Source organism: Piliocolobus tephrosceles, chromosome 3 (genome assembly GCF_002776525.5).
Source record: "Piliocolobus tephrosceles isolate RC106 chromosome 3, ASM277652v3, whole genome shotgun sequence".
In the NCBI taxonomy this organism is placed as follows: domain Eukaryota; kingdom Metazoa; phylum Chordata; class Mammalia; order Primates; family Cercopithecidae; genus Piliocolobus; species Piliocolobus tephrosceles.
This window is the reverse complement of record NC_045436.1, coordinates 39425295-39442593: the sequence shown is the minus strand read 5'-3', so window position 1 is coordinate 39442593 and position 17299 is coordinate 39425295. Positions and strand designations below refer to the sequence as shown.

The window sequence follows — 17299 nt, the reverse complement described above, 5'->3', positions numbered from 1 at the left end:
TGATGCACATTAAATTGTAAAATAGGTTTTAAATGAAAAATCCAAGATATGACCAGTGATGGTATGTCCATGTTTGCAAGGCTATCACAGTAATAAAATGTAGAAAACTGAATCATTAACAACTTGTGGTCAGCATCTGACATCCAGCTACCAGTTCTCTTGTGGACAGAAAATCTCATCCTGAAAAATGAGATGTTAGTAGTCCCACCCCATATCAGGATCATACCATTTGAGTTTTGCTGTGCCCTTCTGGCTGGAATAAGCACACACTCTCCATTTTCTCCTCAAACTACCTTGCTCTTTTTCCCAGGCTCTTTCACTTACTCTTAGAAAAGCTTTATGCCTCCTGTCCCTTACAGTCAACCAAATGCTCATTTGTTTGCATATCTTTAATAGCTGTGGCACAGATCAGGCAAATTGCAAAGTCAATCATAACTATTATCTTGCTGAACTGGCTTATAGAATTAACTCAAGCACTTTTAGCCTGTTACCAAAGGCCTTCATGTTAGACTCAACTGCCTTTCAGAATCTCTGTTTCTATGCTTTCTACACACCCGAAACATAAGATCAATTAACAGATCAATAAGCATTTCCCAATGTGCCAAACATCTTTTCTGAGCTTTGTTCATGTCACTTCCCTTGCTCAGAACACTCCTCCTCATTTCATCACGTTATTAATGCAATACATATTTAATTTAGTGCCTGCTACGTTCCAAACACCTTCGTAGATTCTAGGGATAAACCAATGAGCAAAACAGTCAAAAATTTAGGATCTCATGGAGCTAATGTTCAAGTGGGATATGACATAATAAACAAATCAATAAGCATAAGATACATATGTCAGATGGTGAGTGACATAAAGAAAAATGAAGTCAGGGAGTAAGTAAAAGTGCATGAGGCGAGGGGAGCAATTTTAAATAGGGAGGAGAGAGAAGGCCTTACTGAAAAGGTGACATTTGAGCAAAAACCTGAAAGGGATGAAGAATGAGTTCTTAAAGACAACTAAAACAAATGCCTCAGGTGAAAGGAAAAGGAAAACCAAAGGTGCTGAGGTAGAAAGTATTTGAAGGACACCAAGTAGACCCTGTTTAGCTAGAACAGAGTGAATGGGGTGGCAAGCAGAAGAGCTCAAGATGTAATAGGATTTTGGAAAGGGGTTAAGTGATGTAGGGTCTTACATTGCAAAGATTTCAGCTTATACTCAAATAGGAAACCATTTACTATATGGGGAAAACTGGAAGAAGAATAGCTTTGAAGAAATGAAGATCAGGAATTTAGTTTTGAACATGTCAAATTTAAGATACAGTTTATATATTCAAATGGAGATGTCAAGGAGGTAGTCAGATATCAGGATAAACGTACAGGCTAGAGACATAAATGTGGGAGGTCTGTTAGACTCTCTTGCATCCCTTAAGATACAGCTTAAAAATCACTTATTCTGTAAAGTCATTTGCAATGCCGTCTCCCCTAGTCAGAATTAATTTAATTTTGTTTATATCTTACTATAGCACTTATCATTATCTAATTTGTACTAAAATTATTTTATATATGCCTGTCTTTTTCATCTGGAGAGATATGCTAACTAAAGAACTATGTCTACCTTATTCTTTTAATTCTAAATGCACTCTATATTAAATATAGCAAATAACCAATAAATGCTAGCCTAACTAAACGTGTTTTGGGGGATTTTAATTGACTTCTCATAGTTTTCTTCTTAAAGGCAGGGAGCTAAATATCTATGACCTAACAAAACTTGTTCTTTCTTCTGTGCTATATATATATATATACACACACACCTATATGCTCAAGTCAAATTTAATCTTTCACTCTTTCTCTCTCATCTCACAAGACAAATCACCAAATCCTAGCAGTTACCTTCTAAATATGTCTTAAATTTATCCACATTTTTCTAGCCCCACCGGCACTACTGAATATAAGCCTTCACTGCTCCTTGTCTAATTAACAACTTAGGCAAGGATCTGAAACGGATCCACTCTGGGCCATCGACAAGGGCAATGCATATTTCAACACCAATCACAGTGATCTCTTAAAAGCACAAAATCTACTCATGTCACTTCTCTGCTTCAGACTCTCCCAAGTCTCCCCACTGCACCCAAGATAAAGTTCATCCTCTTTCATGAAGCAGAAGGCCCCCCATGATTGGTCCTGAATTTCCTCTTTCCTCTTCCTTCTCGTCATTTCAGATGCTGTATCCATGAGCCCAAGGAGCATGAGCCTACTGTAGTAAATTGCTTGGACTTGTTTTATTGTAGGTATCTCCTCTAGTGCAAAAGCCCACTGAAGGCAAGAGTTACATCATATTTGGTGCTATATCACAACCAGAGTCTGATAGTGGATAAACACAATTAAAATACAAAATTTTAAAAGTAAATGATATCTCGGGGTTCCTCCAAACTTTTTAATCTAATTTACTTTTGTACAGCCTATATTTTAATAATATATTATTATATTAAATTCAGGGTTTCTGAAAAAGTATGGTTCTCCAACAACCTGTTTCAGATCCATTTACTACTATCCCCATTCCAAAGTAATGAACCAGGGTGACATTTATGATTCCTTCTATGTTCTAGTACAGAGTAGTAATCATTTCTACAGTACAGAAAGAAAAGAATTTAAACTGCAGCAAGTCAGATTGTACTTCACCATTAGATTGAATTTATTGACACTAAAGGTATCTGAAAATGAGTACACAACCTCAAGAGGAGGGGAAAAAAATCAATGACAATAAATTGCGTAGAAAAGTTTAGATATTTGCCCAATATTTAGATGTATTTGTCTAGTCAAATTCATTTAAACTTCATGAGTCTGTAATTTGTTACATAAAATTTGGTCATAATAATTCAAGGTTCAGGTTGAAGAAAATAATCTATTCTGAACCCCAGTTTCTAAATTTAAGTGAATTTTAAAGATTTAAAACACAGAATCTACTGGGGATTTTAAAATATTTATCACAGTGATGATTCTCCAACCCAATTTTAATACTTTGCATTTGAGTCTTCAAGATTACAGATTGTTGGTACTAATTGTCTGTTTATTTTTAGATGAAGTACACATCAGAAACATCATTGTTTAAAAAGGGTGAAGGCATTCTTTCCATAAGCCCAAACTATCCCTTGACGTGATTCCAAAACAATGCCCTAAATCTGCACTGCCCAATACAGCAGCCACTAGCCACAAATGGCTATTAAACACAAAATGTGTTGCAACACAAAATGTGTTGCTAGTCTGAACACAGATGTGTCATGTAAATAGAGAAATGTTAAGTATAAAATACCACTGGAAGATTTAGTATCAAAAAATGTAAAATATCTAACAATTTTATATTGATTATATATTGAAATAACATTTTGGAAATATATGGTTAAGATAAATTGTTAATTTTTTTTTTACTTTTAAAAATATGACTATGAAATCATTTAATTACATAGGTGGCTTATATTTGTGGTTTGTATTATATTTCCATTGGAGAGTAGCTCTAAGTCTACTTAGAAAACTGATCAACACTACTGATGTACTTCTTCAGGCAGAATAAGGGCCATCATTGAGAGGTCAGATCTGAAACGGAATCACCAATGATGCAGAGAAATACAAATGATACACAAAACTTTAAAAATGGTAAATTGTAAGGCCGGGCGCGGTGGCTCAAGCCTGTAATCCCAGCACTTTGGGAGGCCGAGACGGGCGGATCACGAGGTCAGGAGATCAAGACCATCCTGGCTAACACGGTGAAACCCCGTCTCTACTAAAAATACAAAAACTAGCTGGGCGAGGTGGCGGGCGCCTGTAGTCCCAGCTACTTGGGAGTCTGAGGCAGGAGAATGGCGTAAACCCGGGAGGCGGAGCTTGCAGTGAGCTGAGATCCGGCCACTGCACTCCAGTCCCGGGGACAGAGCGAGACTCTGCCTCAAAAAAAAAGGTAAAATGTGCTATAAATAAAAGATTGCTTTAGTGTTAAAAAAAAGGTCTCTTTCTTCTTTAAGATAAAAATAATTAACATTGTAAACCTTTATTTCATAGGAATAACCTCAATTTTGGGTAATATTATTCTTTGGGTATTGGCAAAATTTAAGAAATAGGGATTTTTAAGATATTAAAGTAACAACTCCCCCTCAGCAAAAAAAAAAAAAAAAAAAAAAAAAAAAAAAAAAAAAAAAAATTAAGTTACCAGAAATGTTACCTTATTCTTATTTTTTTCTTTCTGAAAAAATTTAAATCTTCTACATACTTTACATTTCATTTTTGGAAAATCTCACAAAAACATTTTACAGAATGTATACTATATTAATCAGGCAAGGTACGCTTTAGGATCTACTCAATAAAATGATTCCTACCACCCCACCATATTTCACCATCTGCTCTCTACTGTTGAACATTTCTTTAGTATTTCTAGGAACTCCAGCAAGACAATACAAATAACGTTGACAACTGTAACTAATAATGATTCTACCTGAAACATGTGATAGCTGAATGAAATATTTATGTTATTATAGTAATTTAAGTGTGTTCTTATACATTTATCTTTATTATAATAATTTAAATATGCTTTCTAAGGTGTCAAAATGTAACATTTTAAAAATAGGATCAAAACAACAACATAGGCATGATTAAATCCCTCCTGTTTTAGAAAGACCAACCAATAGGAGGTTCTTTAAATAGCCTATATAACCATATATTATATAGTTGTCAAAGTATTTGAAAGTCACTAAGTTTTAGGGCCCTAATTAGCTGGTTATCAACATAAAAATGGGGGCAATTTATCAATGCCTTACCTATTATCCTACAGATATTAGGGCATGGGGGTGGAGATAGAGAAGAAGGAGAATATACACATTGGTGGAAAAATATCAGTAGGCCTCACAAAGTAAGTTCTGAAAAAATTTTGAGCTTCCAAACATAAGAGGGAGCTGGATTTTACTCCATATTATTTGTGATGAAACAAGAATAATAAGAAAAGGAAGAAGAAAGGTAAAGAAGAGCAGGTGATTTATTTTGATGTTATAGTTGTTTTGTTTAGGTTTCGTTTTTTTTTTTTTTTTTTTTTTTTACAGGCAGGGTATTTTAAAGAATTGTTAGAGAAAATGAAACCAAATACAAACTAATTAAAGAATCGTGAAAGAAAAAGGCTGAGATTCAGGAAGAAGAGAAAACAAAACTACTGGCATCTACCATATGCAACAGGAATATCTAGTACAGATGGAGGCAGCAAGCTGAAGATATCTACTATTGCTATCATTAAGCAGGAAAAAACAATCCTCAAATTCATGACTTCATTTTTGTTTATATTTCTAGTAGCAAACGTAGGTATGAGGTTAAAATTTGGTCATGAGATGCTTAACAAATCAAGGAATTTGGAAAGAAAAAAACCCCACACATAAGTCTTCAATTTCATAACAAAATGTCAGGCTTATCAATATTTTCATTTCTCTTATTATTTCTCAAAAGAGTTATATAAGTAATTAAACAGCTTTGAGATTAGAGGTAAAATTTAACAAAATTATTAAATCTGTTAACTACTCTTATTTATTTTTATCTACACATCTAGTTCAAAACTATTTACTGGTGATTTTTAAAGAATATGATATATAATTTTCAAGAGTGTATCAGAGTATATTATTTGTGAGATCAAAACCCCTGTAGATGTCCCAATAAAAGATTATTTTGGCATACAATAGAATCTTCTTTAATAAAGTATCTTTCACACAAGCAATGTACTCTACAGTAAGATGTGAATACATTCTGTAGACTTGAAAGTATCATACCTAAAAGCAAGATGCAATTATCATTACACTGAAAAAATTTTTAAGCACTCTATAGTAACATACACATTAGTAGAACTTTTCTTCTTTTGGACTCCAATATTTCTCATCTGGCACTTATTTTCTCCCATATGGTATAATTATTTATATGTCATATTTCTCTCTGGAATTATAAGGAACTTCAAAACCATAGGGATATCTCATTATACTTAATAGATCTAACACAGTACACCTTGCAGAAAAAGACACTACGTAAAAAAAAAAAAAAAAAGACTGTATTTCTGTGGGTAGAAGCAAAATTCTAGTAAGGATTATACTAGGTACTGTGCAAAGTTTTTGATCCTTTGATCTTTCATGCATATAGATAGAATAACTCTTATTTTGCTTTATTAATAATGGAATCCTTTACTAAGCAAAGTCAGGTATGCGTTTAGAACCAGCGGCAGGCAAAACACAATTATTTTAAGAACAGGTACATAGGATATCTAAATATCTATGTCTGAGATTTTTCTCATGGTATTTTTCAGACTATAGTAATTTTATTCACTGAGTTTGGAATTCCAGCCAGGCACAGTGGCTCACACCTGTAATCCCAGCACTTTGGGTGGCTGAGGCAGGAAGATCGCTTAAAACAGTTCAAGACCAGCCTGGGCGACATAGGGAGACCCCATCTTTACAAAAAATAACAAATTAGCCTAGTATGGTGGTACATGCCTGTGGTCCCAGCTACTCAGGAGGCTGAGGCAGGAGGATCACTCGAGCCTGGAAGGTCGAGGTTGAGGCTACAGTGAATTGTGATTGCGCCACTGCACTTCCAGCCTGAGGGACAAAGTGAGACCTTGTTTCCAAATAAAAAAGTTCAGAATCCCATTACGCATGTTGCGTAATGCCTTACATCCACACTACCTACCATATTATCCCTTCAACAGAAAGATTCTAAAGAGAAAGAGGGGGAAAAAACACTCTACAACAAAAGACAGAGAGCGAGGAGGGAGAGATTCTGATAGAAGAGAGACAGTCATTTAGAACTTACAGGGAGAGGTCGGGTGCAGTGGCTCACGCCTGCAATCTCAACACTTTGGGAGGCTGAGGCAGGCAGATCACTTGAGGTCAGGAGTTCCAGACCAGTCTGGTCAACATGGTGAAACCCCGTCTCTACTAAAAAAATACAAAAAACTAGCCATGCATTATGGCAGACGCCTGTAATCCCAGCTACTTGGGAGGCTGAGGCAGGAGAATTGCTTGAACGCTGGAGGCGGAGGTGGCAGTGAGCCGAGATCGTGCCATTGCACTCCAGCCTGAAGGACAGAGCAAGACTCTGTCTCCAAACAAACAGACAAACAAAAACAAAACAACAACTACAAAAACTCACAGGGAAAGACAAGAGACAGAGACAGAGAGAGAAATGCTATAATTCTTGGCCATTCAATTAAGGACTTATCTTCTGAGATTTATCTTTAGTAAATAGGTTTGCATGGCAGTAGAGAAAATTTTCAACATTCATTCAATAAGTAATGCATTGGCAATAACAACAAAACAAAACATTTCTGTACCTTAATATCAGATGTATCACGCTGACTGTTTCGCCAAGCTCTGGAAATTGATGAAAAAGTTCGATCTGCATGATCAAATTTGCCTCCTTGCAAATTTAGGAAATAAGTTGTAAAAGGTTCCTAAAAAATAGCAATTAAAAAAATTCATAGGTTCCCTCATGCATAAAAATGTGGTTTTTATAAATCCTTAGAACTAAATATTTTAATGACTAATAGGTACTAGCTAGTAATATAAACTAGGTATACAATGAGAATTATATATAAATTATTACATTAATGTTCTCAAGTTATTTTTCCCTCAAAAGAAATATTTCTAAATATTTCAAAAATTTGGTATTTGCAACATTTTCTTCAGGTAGCCTTCCTTTCCAAGAATAATTTATTAATATCATGCATACATAAATTAGATGTATTTTCTTCATAGTACAGAGAATAGTCCAGCATGTAGTTTTCCTACTGTTATGGCTCAATATTTAATTTATGATTAAGAAAAGAAAAATGTTTGGATGATTTAAAAGCCTCCTCTTAGTTAAAGAACACTTAAACACATATTAGTGGATAATTGCTTGAAATTAGCTAAGCACTATAAATTACTTCTAGGATTTATGTCTGCCTGTATCCTTCTAACAAGCTTTAATTAATGATGTGCTGCTAATGCTTTCCCAAAGACATTGCTTTCTAGTAGATGAATCACCTTTCAATTTCACAGAAACATTTCTTGTTTAACCAATATATTATCAATACACGACAGCCTTAGTTTTACCAACAAACTTACCTTATTCCATTTGGGGCAACTTTCCAAAATATATAAATACATGTCTGTGTTAGTAACAACTTACTTACTTCTTATTTTAATAGACTGCATTTTAAAAGAATTTATGCTACAATTTGGAATCTGGTAAGATAGCAACCATCTGAAGGGGCAAATTTAAGAAAAAAAATTCATACAACTCCAGATGAAACATTTTTAAGGCAATACAAGCCAAACGAGATATAGAGATATTTATAATTAGAACTTCAATCATTTAAACTGACTTTTTTAGTATTCAAAAAAAGATGCTGATGAGTTCTAATTTTTGCATCTCCTTCACAACACTGAATTTATTTAGTCATGATGTATTATTCAAATTGAACTTACTATTCTTAGCAGCCATGCAAGAACAAAACTTGCAGTTGAGTAATGAGTACCATAGTGAAACTTTGGAACTTGATCGTCTTCCCACGATTCATAACGTTCTGCGAAGAATGCTGCTCTTTTTGGATTCAGAGCTCCTATTGGCTGCCAATAGGCAGGGGAAAAACAAAGAATACATGAATGTAATCATCCTTCACATCTTCCTGTCTTGTGATGATATCCTACTGGTAAGTATAAAAGTGAATTTTAAAAATATATACTATTTAAGCTGCAACACAGTATCATAAAAGAAAAGCCATTTTTTTTCAACACAAGTTAAACACAACATATAAGTAAGTGAATGGATGAACCCATCATTTCTCTGTAAGTCTAGTTTTAGTGAAACATAGGTGTTTAATCAACCCATAACAAGCATCACATAAAGACAATTACATGAAGTGAAATATCAGATATACAACACTTTGGAAAGCACCTATAAAACCTCATTTAGTTAATTAGAAGCAACAACCAGAAACAGAATCTTAAAGCTGAAGGACTGACTTATAATGGGTTCTTAGAAGAGGATGAAACAAAACTGGGAGAGAGGTAAGATGGAGTACAAGAAAGAAATTGTGAGAAAATAGGGTTAAGATATAACTAGAAATTTCTACTAGTGTGAGTGAAAACAAAGGATACAAATACGCCTATATAGCTACATAGGACACACACACATATACACACACATATATATGTATATACTTTAACCAGAGGATAAAAATATGCCTGCATGAACTATATATATATATATATATAAATATATATATATATATATATAGTTAAAAAAAAGAATAGTAGACAGATTATGAACTTATACTGGAAAATAATACTTTACAGCAGAGGTCCCACAGCAACATAGCAACATGGTCAAAACCCTGAGCTCACTAGAATGATAATAATACTCATTCAGAAGGTTGTTTTGAAAGATAAAAATGAGTAGGTACATTAAAGTCCAACAAACTATGCCTGATAACATTCAATGAATGCTAACTATGGTTTTTAAGATAATCTTTTAGAATTTGGGTAAAAGAATTTGAATTAAATAATTGCCTTTAGCAAATTGCTTAGCATAAGAAAAAGCTTAATAAATGTTAGTTGGTACCTGTATCTTTATTGTTGCTACTGCTGTTGTCATTTAGTTAATACATGAACTCCATTAAATAGCAGGTAAAATTCTGTGTGATCATGCCTATGCATGTACATTTCCTTATGAAGACACAGAGAATATGCTTGAGAGTCTCAAAGGAGTCTAAGGCTCAAAAAATGTTAAGATCAACTGCTTTAAGTACCAATTCATTCTCAAAAAAACATTCTGATCTCTAGAAAATCTCTATTCTTTATTGAAAATGTTTAAGTACCCATTCACTGAAAAAGAGATGATATATAAGATTACTTCTCTTAATAAGATACAGAGGCCAGGTACAGTGGTTCACACCTACAATCCCAGTGCTTTGGGAGGTCGACGTGGGAGATCGCTTGAGTCCAGGAGTGCAACACAGTGAGACCTTGTTTCTACATAAAATTTTCAAAATCAGCTGGGCACAGTGGCATGTCCCTGTAGTCCCAGCTACTCAGGAGGCTGAGGGAGGAGGATTACATGAGCCCCGGCGCCTTAAAGCCTACAATGAGCTATGATCGTGCCACTGTACTCCAGCCTGGGAGATGGAGGGAGTCCCTATCCTGTCTCTAAACAAACAAACAAACAAACAAACAAATAAATAAATCTTTATTTTAAAAAAGATACACAACAGTCTTTTGCCTTATATCATTTATGAACACCTATTAGTTAACCACTCCTTATTTATAAGAGAAAGAAAATATCTGATTATTTGTAGAGAAAATGTTAAATAAATCAAAAATAATTGGTTTAAAATGGATGCATTGAGAAATATTTTATTGAAAACGAAGCAATGTTCAGACCAGTTTTTAAACTGCTTTTCATGTTATATAATTTTAAGCAACATCTTAAATTTATCATTTTGGTTATCTTTATTAAATTAATTATTTTTTCAAAACTATCTTTGGCATCACTCTCTTTCAATAGCTTGGTTTTAATAAATATTATCATATTTTAAGGCACGTTTTCCTTTACAAGCAAAATTTTAAAAATCTTTAATTACTATTTTAAGTCAGTTTCACAGTAAACTAATTTAAATGCTATCTTTTAAAGCATTAGTTTCTGTACAAAAGAATCATATCTGACTTACTAAATATGTGCCAGTTAAGAATGGAGCTGACTCCAAGGATTCTTTCTTTGTTACAAAACCAATTTGAAATGCCTTTAAATGTATTTTAGTTACTGCCCCTAAAGAATGAGCCATAGAAAAGAGAGAAGAAATAAAATCACTAGAAGACAAATTATATGAATTAAAAATAGAATCAATGCTCCTTTTGTATGGTTCTGCAGCATATTAAGTATTCACTTTATCTGCTCCTATTTTTATTACTCTCCAAATGAATAAACCCCAAAATCAATAGTTATAGAATCACGTTTCTTGAATATAATGCTAAACCAATTAGGATTGATTTCACTAGCATCTGAAAAAAAATGGCATCTTGCAGAGATCCATATTGGTAGAACCCACAGTATTGATTTTGGCTGTTATTGTTACAGTTGGTTTCTGAAGCCTGCCATAGGACAGCTATCAAGACATACCACATTTATTTGCAAGCATATAAAAAAGAAGTCCCCACATAAAAGAAAGTTTAAAAAAAAAAAAAAGACCAGTGGAGCTGTGCAATGACAATGATACACTATCAGCTTATTCAGAGAAGTTACAGTGGGAATACACACATTGAATTATACATTACGCGAAAGCACTGATTTATTGTGGTAATAACATCCACCTCATTAAAAGATTCTGCTTTGCTGCAGTTGGAAGGCTACATATTGTTTACTGCTATAAATTAATGGCAGTGCAAAGAAGACTGTGGAACCATCCTAACAATAGATCTGTAATGACAGTGCTGTATATCACAGCTTCCTCAGCAGCTTCATAATAAAATGGAGACAATGTATTGAGCTAATACATTCTACCATGCTGGCCCATATTTTTCTGACAACTGCTTTAAAAGATGAGCTGAATTCAACTATGTTATAATGCTGCAAAACATTTAACTAAGCAAGAGTCAGTCATATACCAAAGTGCATCAAAGCATTTTTAAAACATTGTCTAAATCAGCATTTCAAGATGTTTATTCATCTCTGCAAAAGAATGAAAAGTAAATGCTGATGAATCCTCTTACTTATATAGTATATTAAGAGTCAAAATTATAAGTCAGTTCAGGAAGATGCTAGCACCATCATCCTACATAGAGCTTAGTGTACAATTTAACAAGCCTGACAAAGTATTTTTCTTAAAAAGCAAGATTTTAAAGGAAAGTGACTGAAAATACTGGCCATTAAAAATGGTCATAATTTCTTTTAAAAAATCAGTAAAAATCAATATTGATTAGAGAGTATAAAAGTAGTATAATTCCAGGTAAACACAAATAGCTCTAGAATACAGAAAAATAATTTTAAACACTATAAAGAGCTAACAAATAAATAGAATTATGGAAGGTTTTCTCAACTCTACAGACTAAGGAAAAATCTCAATCACAATACAATGAAAAACAGGTTTAAGTAAAATAGAATAGAATAACTTGAAAGTTAGAGTATTAGGTCTAACAACAAAATATTATGTTAAAAATGTAAATAAAGGACAGGCGCAATGGCTCTGTCTGTAACCTCAGCATTTTGGCAGGCTGAAGCAGGAGAATAACTTGAGCCCAGGAATTTGAGACCAGCCTGGGCAAAATGGTGAGATCCTGTCTCTACAAAAAATCAGAAATCAGATGGACATGGTGGTGTGCGCCTGTAGTCCCAGCTACTTGGGAGGATCGCTTGAATCCAGGAGGTTGAGGCTGCAGTGAGCTGTAATCGTGCCACTGTACTCAGCCTGGGTGACAGAGTGAGACCCTGTCTCAAACAAAACAAAAAACAGAAACAAAAACTTAGATTAAAGTGGGAAAAGACAAATTAAAGAAAACTAAAACTCCTGAAAATAGTATGAAGAGCTAAAAATCATATATTTAGGATATTTTAATAATTTCACAAACAGCAAAGTTGACATCTGTAGTAGAATAAGTACTCTGCTTATGAGACAGTAATGATATCTTTCAAAAAAGGATATGTAAAATAAAACTTTAAAAATTAAGTAAGAAGACTGCAATTAAAAAAACATTTTTTGTTACCTTCTTTGAGAAGTAATTTTACTGGTTAACAAAATCCCTGCATATAAAGTGATCTGTTCAGTGCCTGGTACATAATAATAATGATGATAATTTTTTTTTCAGGTTATTTGATGAAGAATATTTAATAAAAAAGGCACTAAGTAAGCCTGATGAAATTAGTGGTGTCTATTAGGAAAGACTGTGATTAAACATCACAATCCTCTAAAGACAGAGCAGGATAAGAACATGTAGTACTGTGGATGATCTGTAAGAAGCCTAAGAGTACACAGTAGTCCCCATCAATGAATTTTACTACCTTAAGAACATAATCAAAACAAAATTACTTTTCAAAAATCCATGGGCCTCCAAATTTTACTATGAAAAGCATAAGAAATATCAGGCTACTTATAATCATCTCCTACTACATTATTTAAAAACAAACAGTTTGAATTAACAGACTCCTTTAAAAGCACATAACAGACTTTGGTCTAATTATTAATAAAAGTTAGCTGTAAAAAGAAAAGGTACATGTTTTTTCTTTCTGTATTAAAATTTTAGGAACTCTTACCTGAAGTTATCTAATTAAGAATAATACCCGCCAGCTTACATTTTGTAATTTATTAAACATTATTATACATTCTCATAATAAATAGGTAATCTAGATATTCCTATTTTAATAATAAAGAAATTAATTATCTAACTCAAAATCAACATAAATCTAGAAGACTCAAACCTAGTACTCAAAAGCCCTTCTCTGGGCCATGTTATGTATTTAAAACTAATGTATTACAAGCTGGTTTTCCTAATTTCAAAAATTTGCTATAATCTCAATTTTTCAAATATTTCTTAACAGGTTGATTTAAAGGCCAATGTAAGTAAAGCACTTAGAAGCGATCCTGACAAAAACAAACAAACAAAAAGAAACTAACAAGTGTAGCTGCTATTAATGCGGTTATTACCATAACTATAATTCCTTCTTTCCTTTTGAAATTTATGTATGAATGATTACAATTTATATCAACCTTTCAGAAGTGAAATTCCAAACTACTGGACTATACGTACAGTTATTGAAGGTAAGAGAGTTCTGGGAAATTGGCAAGAAGTCTCAAATTTTTTACAAAGCAGAGATTTGATTGTGTTAGCTAACTTCTCTTTTAAAACCCAAAAGTCTCAAGGAGTTTTCCACACCTTTCTGTAAAGGCATTCTTTGGAAAACCACTGAACTCCAACATTTGGAGATGAGAAGCAGAAAAGACTGGGGTTAAAGAAAAGGGAAAAAAGTTAACTCTAAACCAAAATACTAAGAAATAAGGTGCTTGAAAATGCTAAAGCATAATATTTCATCAAGATACATTTTGTGGGTAAACAGAAGAGTGAAGAAAAGATGTCAAACGTGAAAAGCAGCTTAGGAACGGGAGGCAAAAGAGCAGGACTACTTTGCAACCCTGCTTAGGATCCTGATGACTGGCTGAAAGCCATCTGCCAATATAATCTTCATTTGATATGACAGGGAAATCAGAAACATTCTTTAATTTTGTGATGACAGGTAAAGCCTTCCTTACAGTACTGAAGAAGGTGTGTGCAATTAGAAGTTATATGTTATTTCATTCTTCCCTAAAAGTAGGCTAGGCCACAGGAAACGAAAGAAAACCACTGCAAAGTAAGGGAAAAAAACTAGCAAGGAATAGAATACAAGATGGCTGAACTCAATTTTCTTCTATGCTGTAAAAATGTCAGGTTAAAGGACAGAATATCATCAAGCATCTGATATATGTTAATAGATTAAACAAATTTCAAATTCAGAGAATAAAAGAGGACACACTATCAGGAAATGTTACATCATAAAAGACAGTCATTCTTGATTAGGGAATACTGATTTGGTTTGAGAAGACTCCAGGAAAAAACTATGATATACATGTCAAAGGTGCCATTTTATCTGATGACAGTGCTACTATTTGCTGAATATAAGCAAAGGTTCTACAAATCTTATATAAATCATCTCATTATCTTTACAACAACTCAATATACAGACCAATTAGCATCCCCAATTTGCAGGTGAAAAAAACAGTTCGGGAGAAAGTAAACGACTATCAGTGGTTCGTTACCAGCCAGTGGCAGCAGCAAGATTAAAAGCCACCTCCAACCAAACTGACTAGCAAATCCCAGAGTGATTTGGGTTGTGTGAACTGGTACGCTGCCTCTACAAGGCCATTAGAATCCTTTCATGGGAGCTTTAGATTAAATGCTCTTTTGAAAAAATACTATTAAAGTTTTTATCCCTACCTATATATGTCTGTGGATATTACCTTAGAAGAAGGCGTCAAAAATGAATTTTAAAAAAGCATATTTTATCTTGGGGACATCAAAAACATGCTTGGCAAATACAGTTATTTTAAAAAAAGTAAACAAAAAAGGTAAATGCTGTCACCAAAGTTTATTGCCTTATATTCCTTTTAACTTTTCTAGTTTTTCTTTTCTATCTTTTCTGTGAACCCAAATGAGAGCCCTAATTTTCTGTGTTGCTGAGGCTTCTTAGAGAAGCCAATGAATTTGATTCCCAGTGTCTCCATCACCTGTCTTCCTCCCCAACTACTCTAGTGAAGAAAATAAATAAATAAATAAATAGGGTCTGTCATTTCAGCAACATTGCCACTGTCAGGGGGTGCAGCAACTACTTTGTTTCAATTGTAGCAGCTCTTTTATCTAAATGACAAGTATAACAAGCAGCCTGATCAGCATTTTCACTCAACCTTGGCTTTTAGGGTATTTCGTTATATGCTATATACAGCTGAAATGGTTTGGCACTTATCCTCACATGCTCTAGATTTTATTTAATACTGTCAAGAAAAATTTCATCAGCACACCACTGTGGCTTTTAGAGCTAACAAATAAGCACTTTTGTTTTCAAGTACCAGAACACTTTTTAATCCCTTGAAAACACACTTTCTTACGAGTGGCATTAGATATATACTCACTATACCATTTCAATTTAACAAACACATCTTGGGAAAAAGAAAGTATTCCATTTTACTTATTGTACCTATGTAGAAACTAAATCATTTCAAATGCTTGCACTGATAGATTTACTAGTGATGTCTTCATAGTTCTATATTATTCAGCTACACAGTAAGTATTAAGTAATTTTTCTATAGGTGTTTATCTTATTTTGAGAAAGTCACATAAACTGTTAAAAATAATCTATTAATCCAATGCCACTGCTGAGCTAAATGCCTATAACAACCCAATAAACAGTCCAAAAAATCCAAGGATAATTAATAAACATGTTTTAAGTTATTATGAAAATAATAAAGAATGCAGATATAACAAAATCTATGCATTTGCAGATAAATTCACCTGCCCACTTAACAAACCAGTTAAGGCCATTAAAATCAAATAAATCTATACGCTTTTAAGACAGGTCATTAGTAGTACACATATTAATGTTCTGCTAGCTTCTATAAACCAGAAACATAAAACAAAATTGGGAACTACTTGAGAAACATTCAGCTTTTGAAACTCATTTTCTATTTGCTTTGAAAGTCATCGGAATATAATAAAACTAGTTCTAATTTCAGAAACTAACACTCTCTGTGTGTGTGTGTGTGTGTGTGCGTATATATATGTTGTTTTGTTCAATGCTGAGTTGGGAAAAACTGTGTGCTTATTGTTTAACTTAAGCCTGGGCTAATGGCACTAAATATTTCAACGATATGCATGTGAAGCACAACAAAATATCATGATTATAAAAAGCAAGGAGGATTCCAAATCCATAAAGATTAGTAAAAATAGTTATTTTATTCTGTTTTAGACTAATAAACTGCTTTTTGGGAAAATAGTAAATCTTTTTAAAAATATGTTTATTTATTTAGAGATAGGCTCTCACTCTGTTACCCAGGCTCACATGCAGTGATGTAGCCATAGCTCACTGCAGCCTCGAACTCCTAGGCTCAAACGATCCTTCTGCCTCAGCCTCCTGAGCAGCTAGGACTACAGACAGGCACATGCTACCACACCGACATAATTCTTTTAGTTTTTTGTAGACCCAGGCTGGTCTTGAACTCCTGGCCTCAAGCAATACTCCCTCCTCAGCCTTCCAAAGTGCTGGGATTACAGCCATGAGCCACCACCTTGGGCTGGAAAAATACTAAATCTTAATACAAAAATTAGACACAAAGTAGGATAAGTTAAAGATCTCAATATATAAGGTATGGATGGAACTAGAGGCATTATGTTAAGTGAAATAAGCCAAGCACAGAAAGATAAATATCACATATTCTCACTCATATTTTGGAGCTAAAAAAAAGTGGATCTCATAAAGATGAAGAGTTAGACTGGTGGTTATCTGAGGCCAGGAAGCGTAGGGGGGAAATGGATGAAGAGAGATTGATTTTAAAAATTATGTTAAAGAACACAGAGACAGGCAGACATCTGAGTTGTAAGGCATTTTAAAACTATAGTGGACTTCAAATATCAAACAAGGAGATAAAATATTGTTTGGCAAATGTAAACGAGCCTATGTGGTAGCTTTCAGAAGAAACAGGGCAACTGGAATCAATTTAAGAAGATAATCTCTAATGATTCCA

General features: G+C 33.7%; 1 protein-coding gene across 3 annotated transcripts in view; it reads right to left on the bottom strand.

Annotated features, from left to right (window-relative positions):
- The window catches only part of LRBA (LPS responsive beige-like anchor protein), a 767265-nt gene that overhangs the window by 171416 nt on the left and 578550 nt on the right, over positions 1 to 17299 (bottom strand). For all 3 annotated transcript variants that reach the window (XM_023227472.2, XM_023227477.2, XM_023227478.2), the window contains 2 exons: positions 8469 to 8609; positions 7331 to 7450 (listed from right to left, as the gene is read on the bottom strand). In XM_023227472.2, coding sequence (XP_023083240.1) covers positions 7331 to 7450; positions 8469 to 8609 — 261 coding nt within the window. The remainder of the gene's footprint in view (positions 1 to 7330; positions 7451 to 8468; positions 8610 to 17299) is intronic.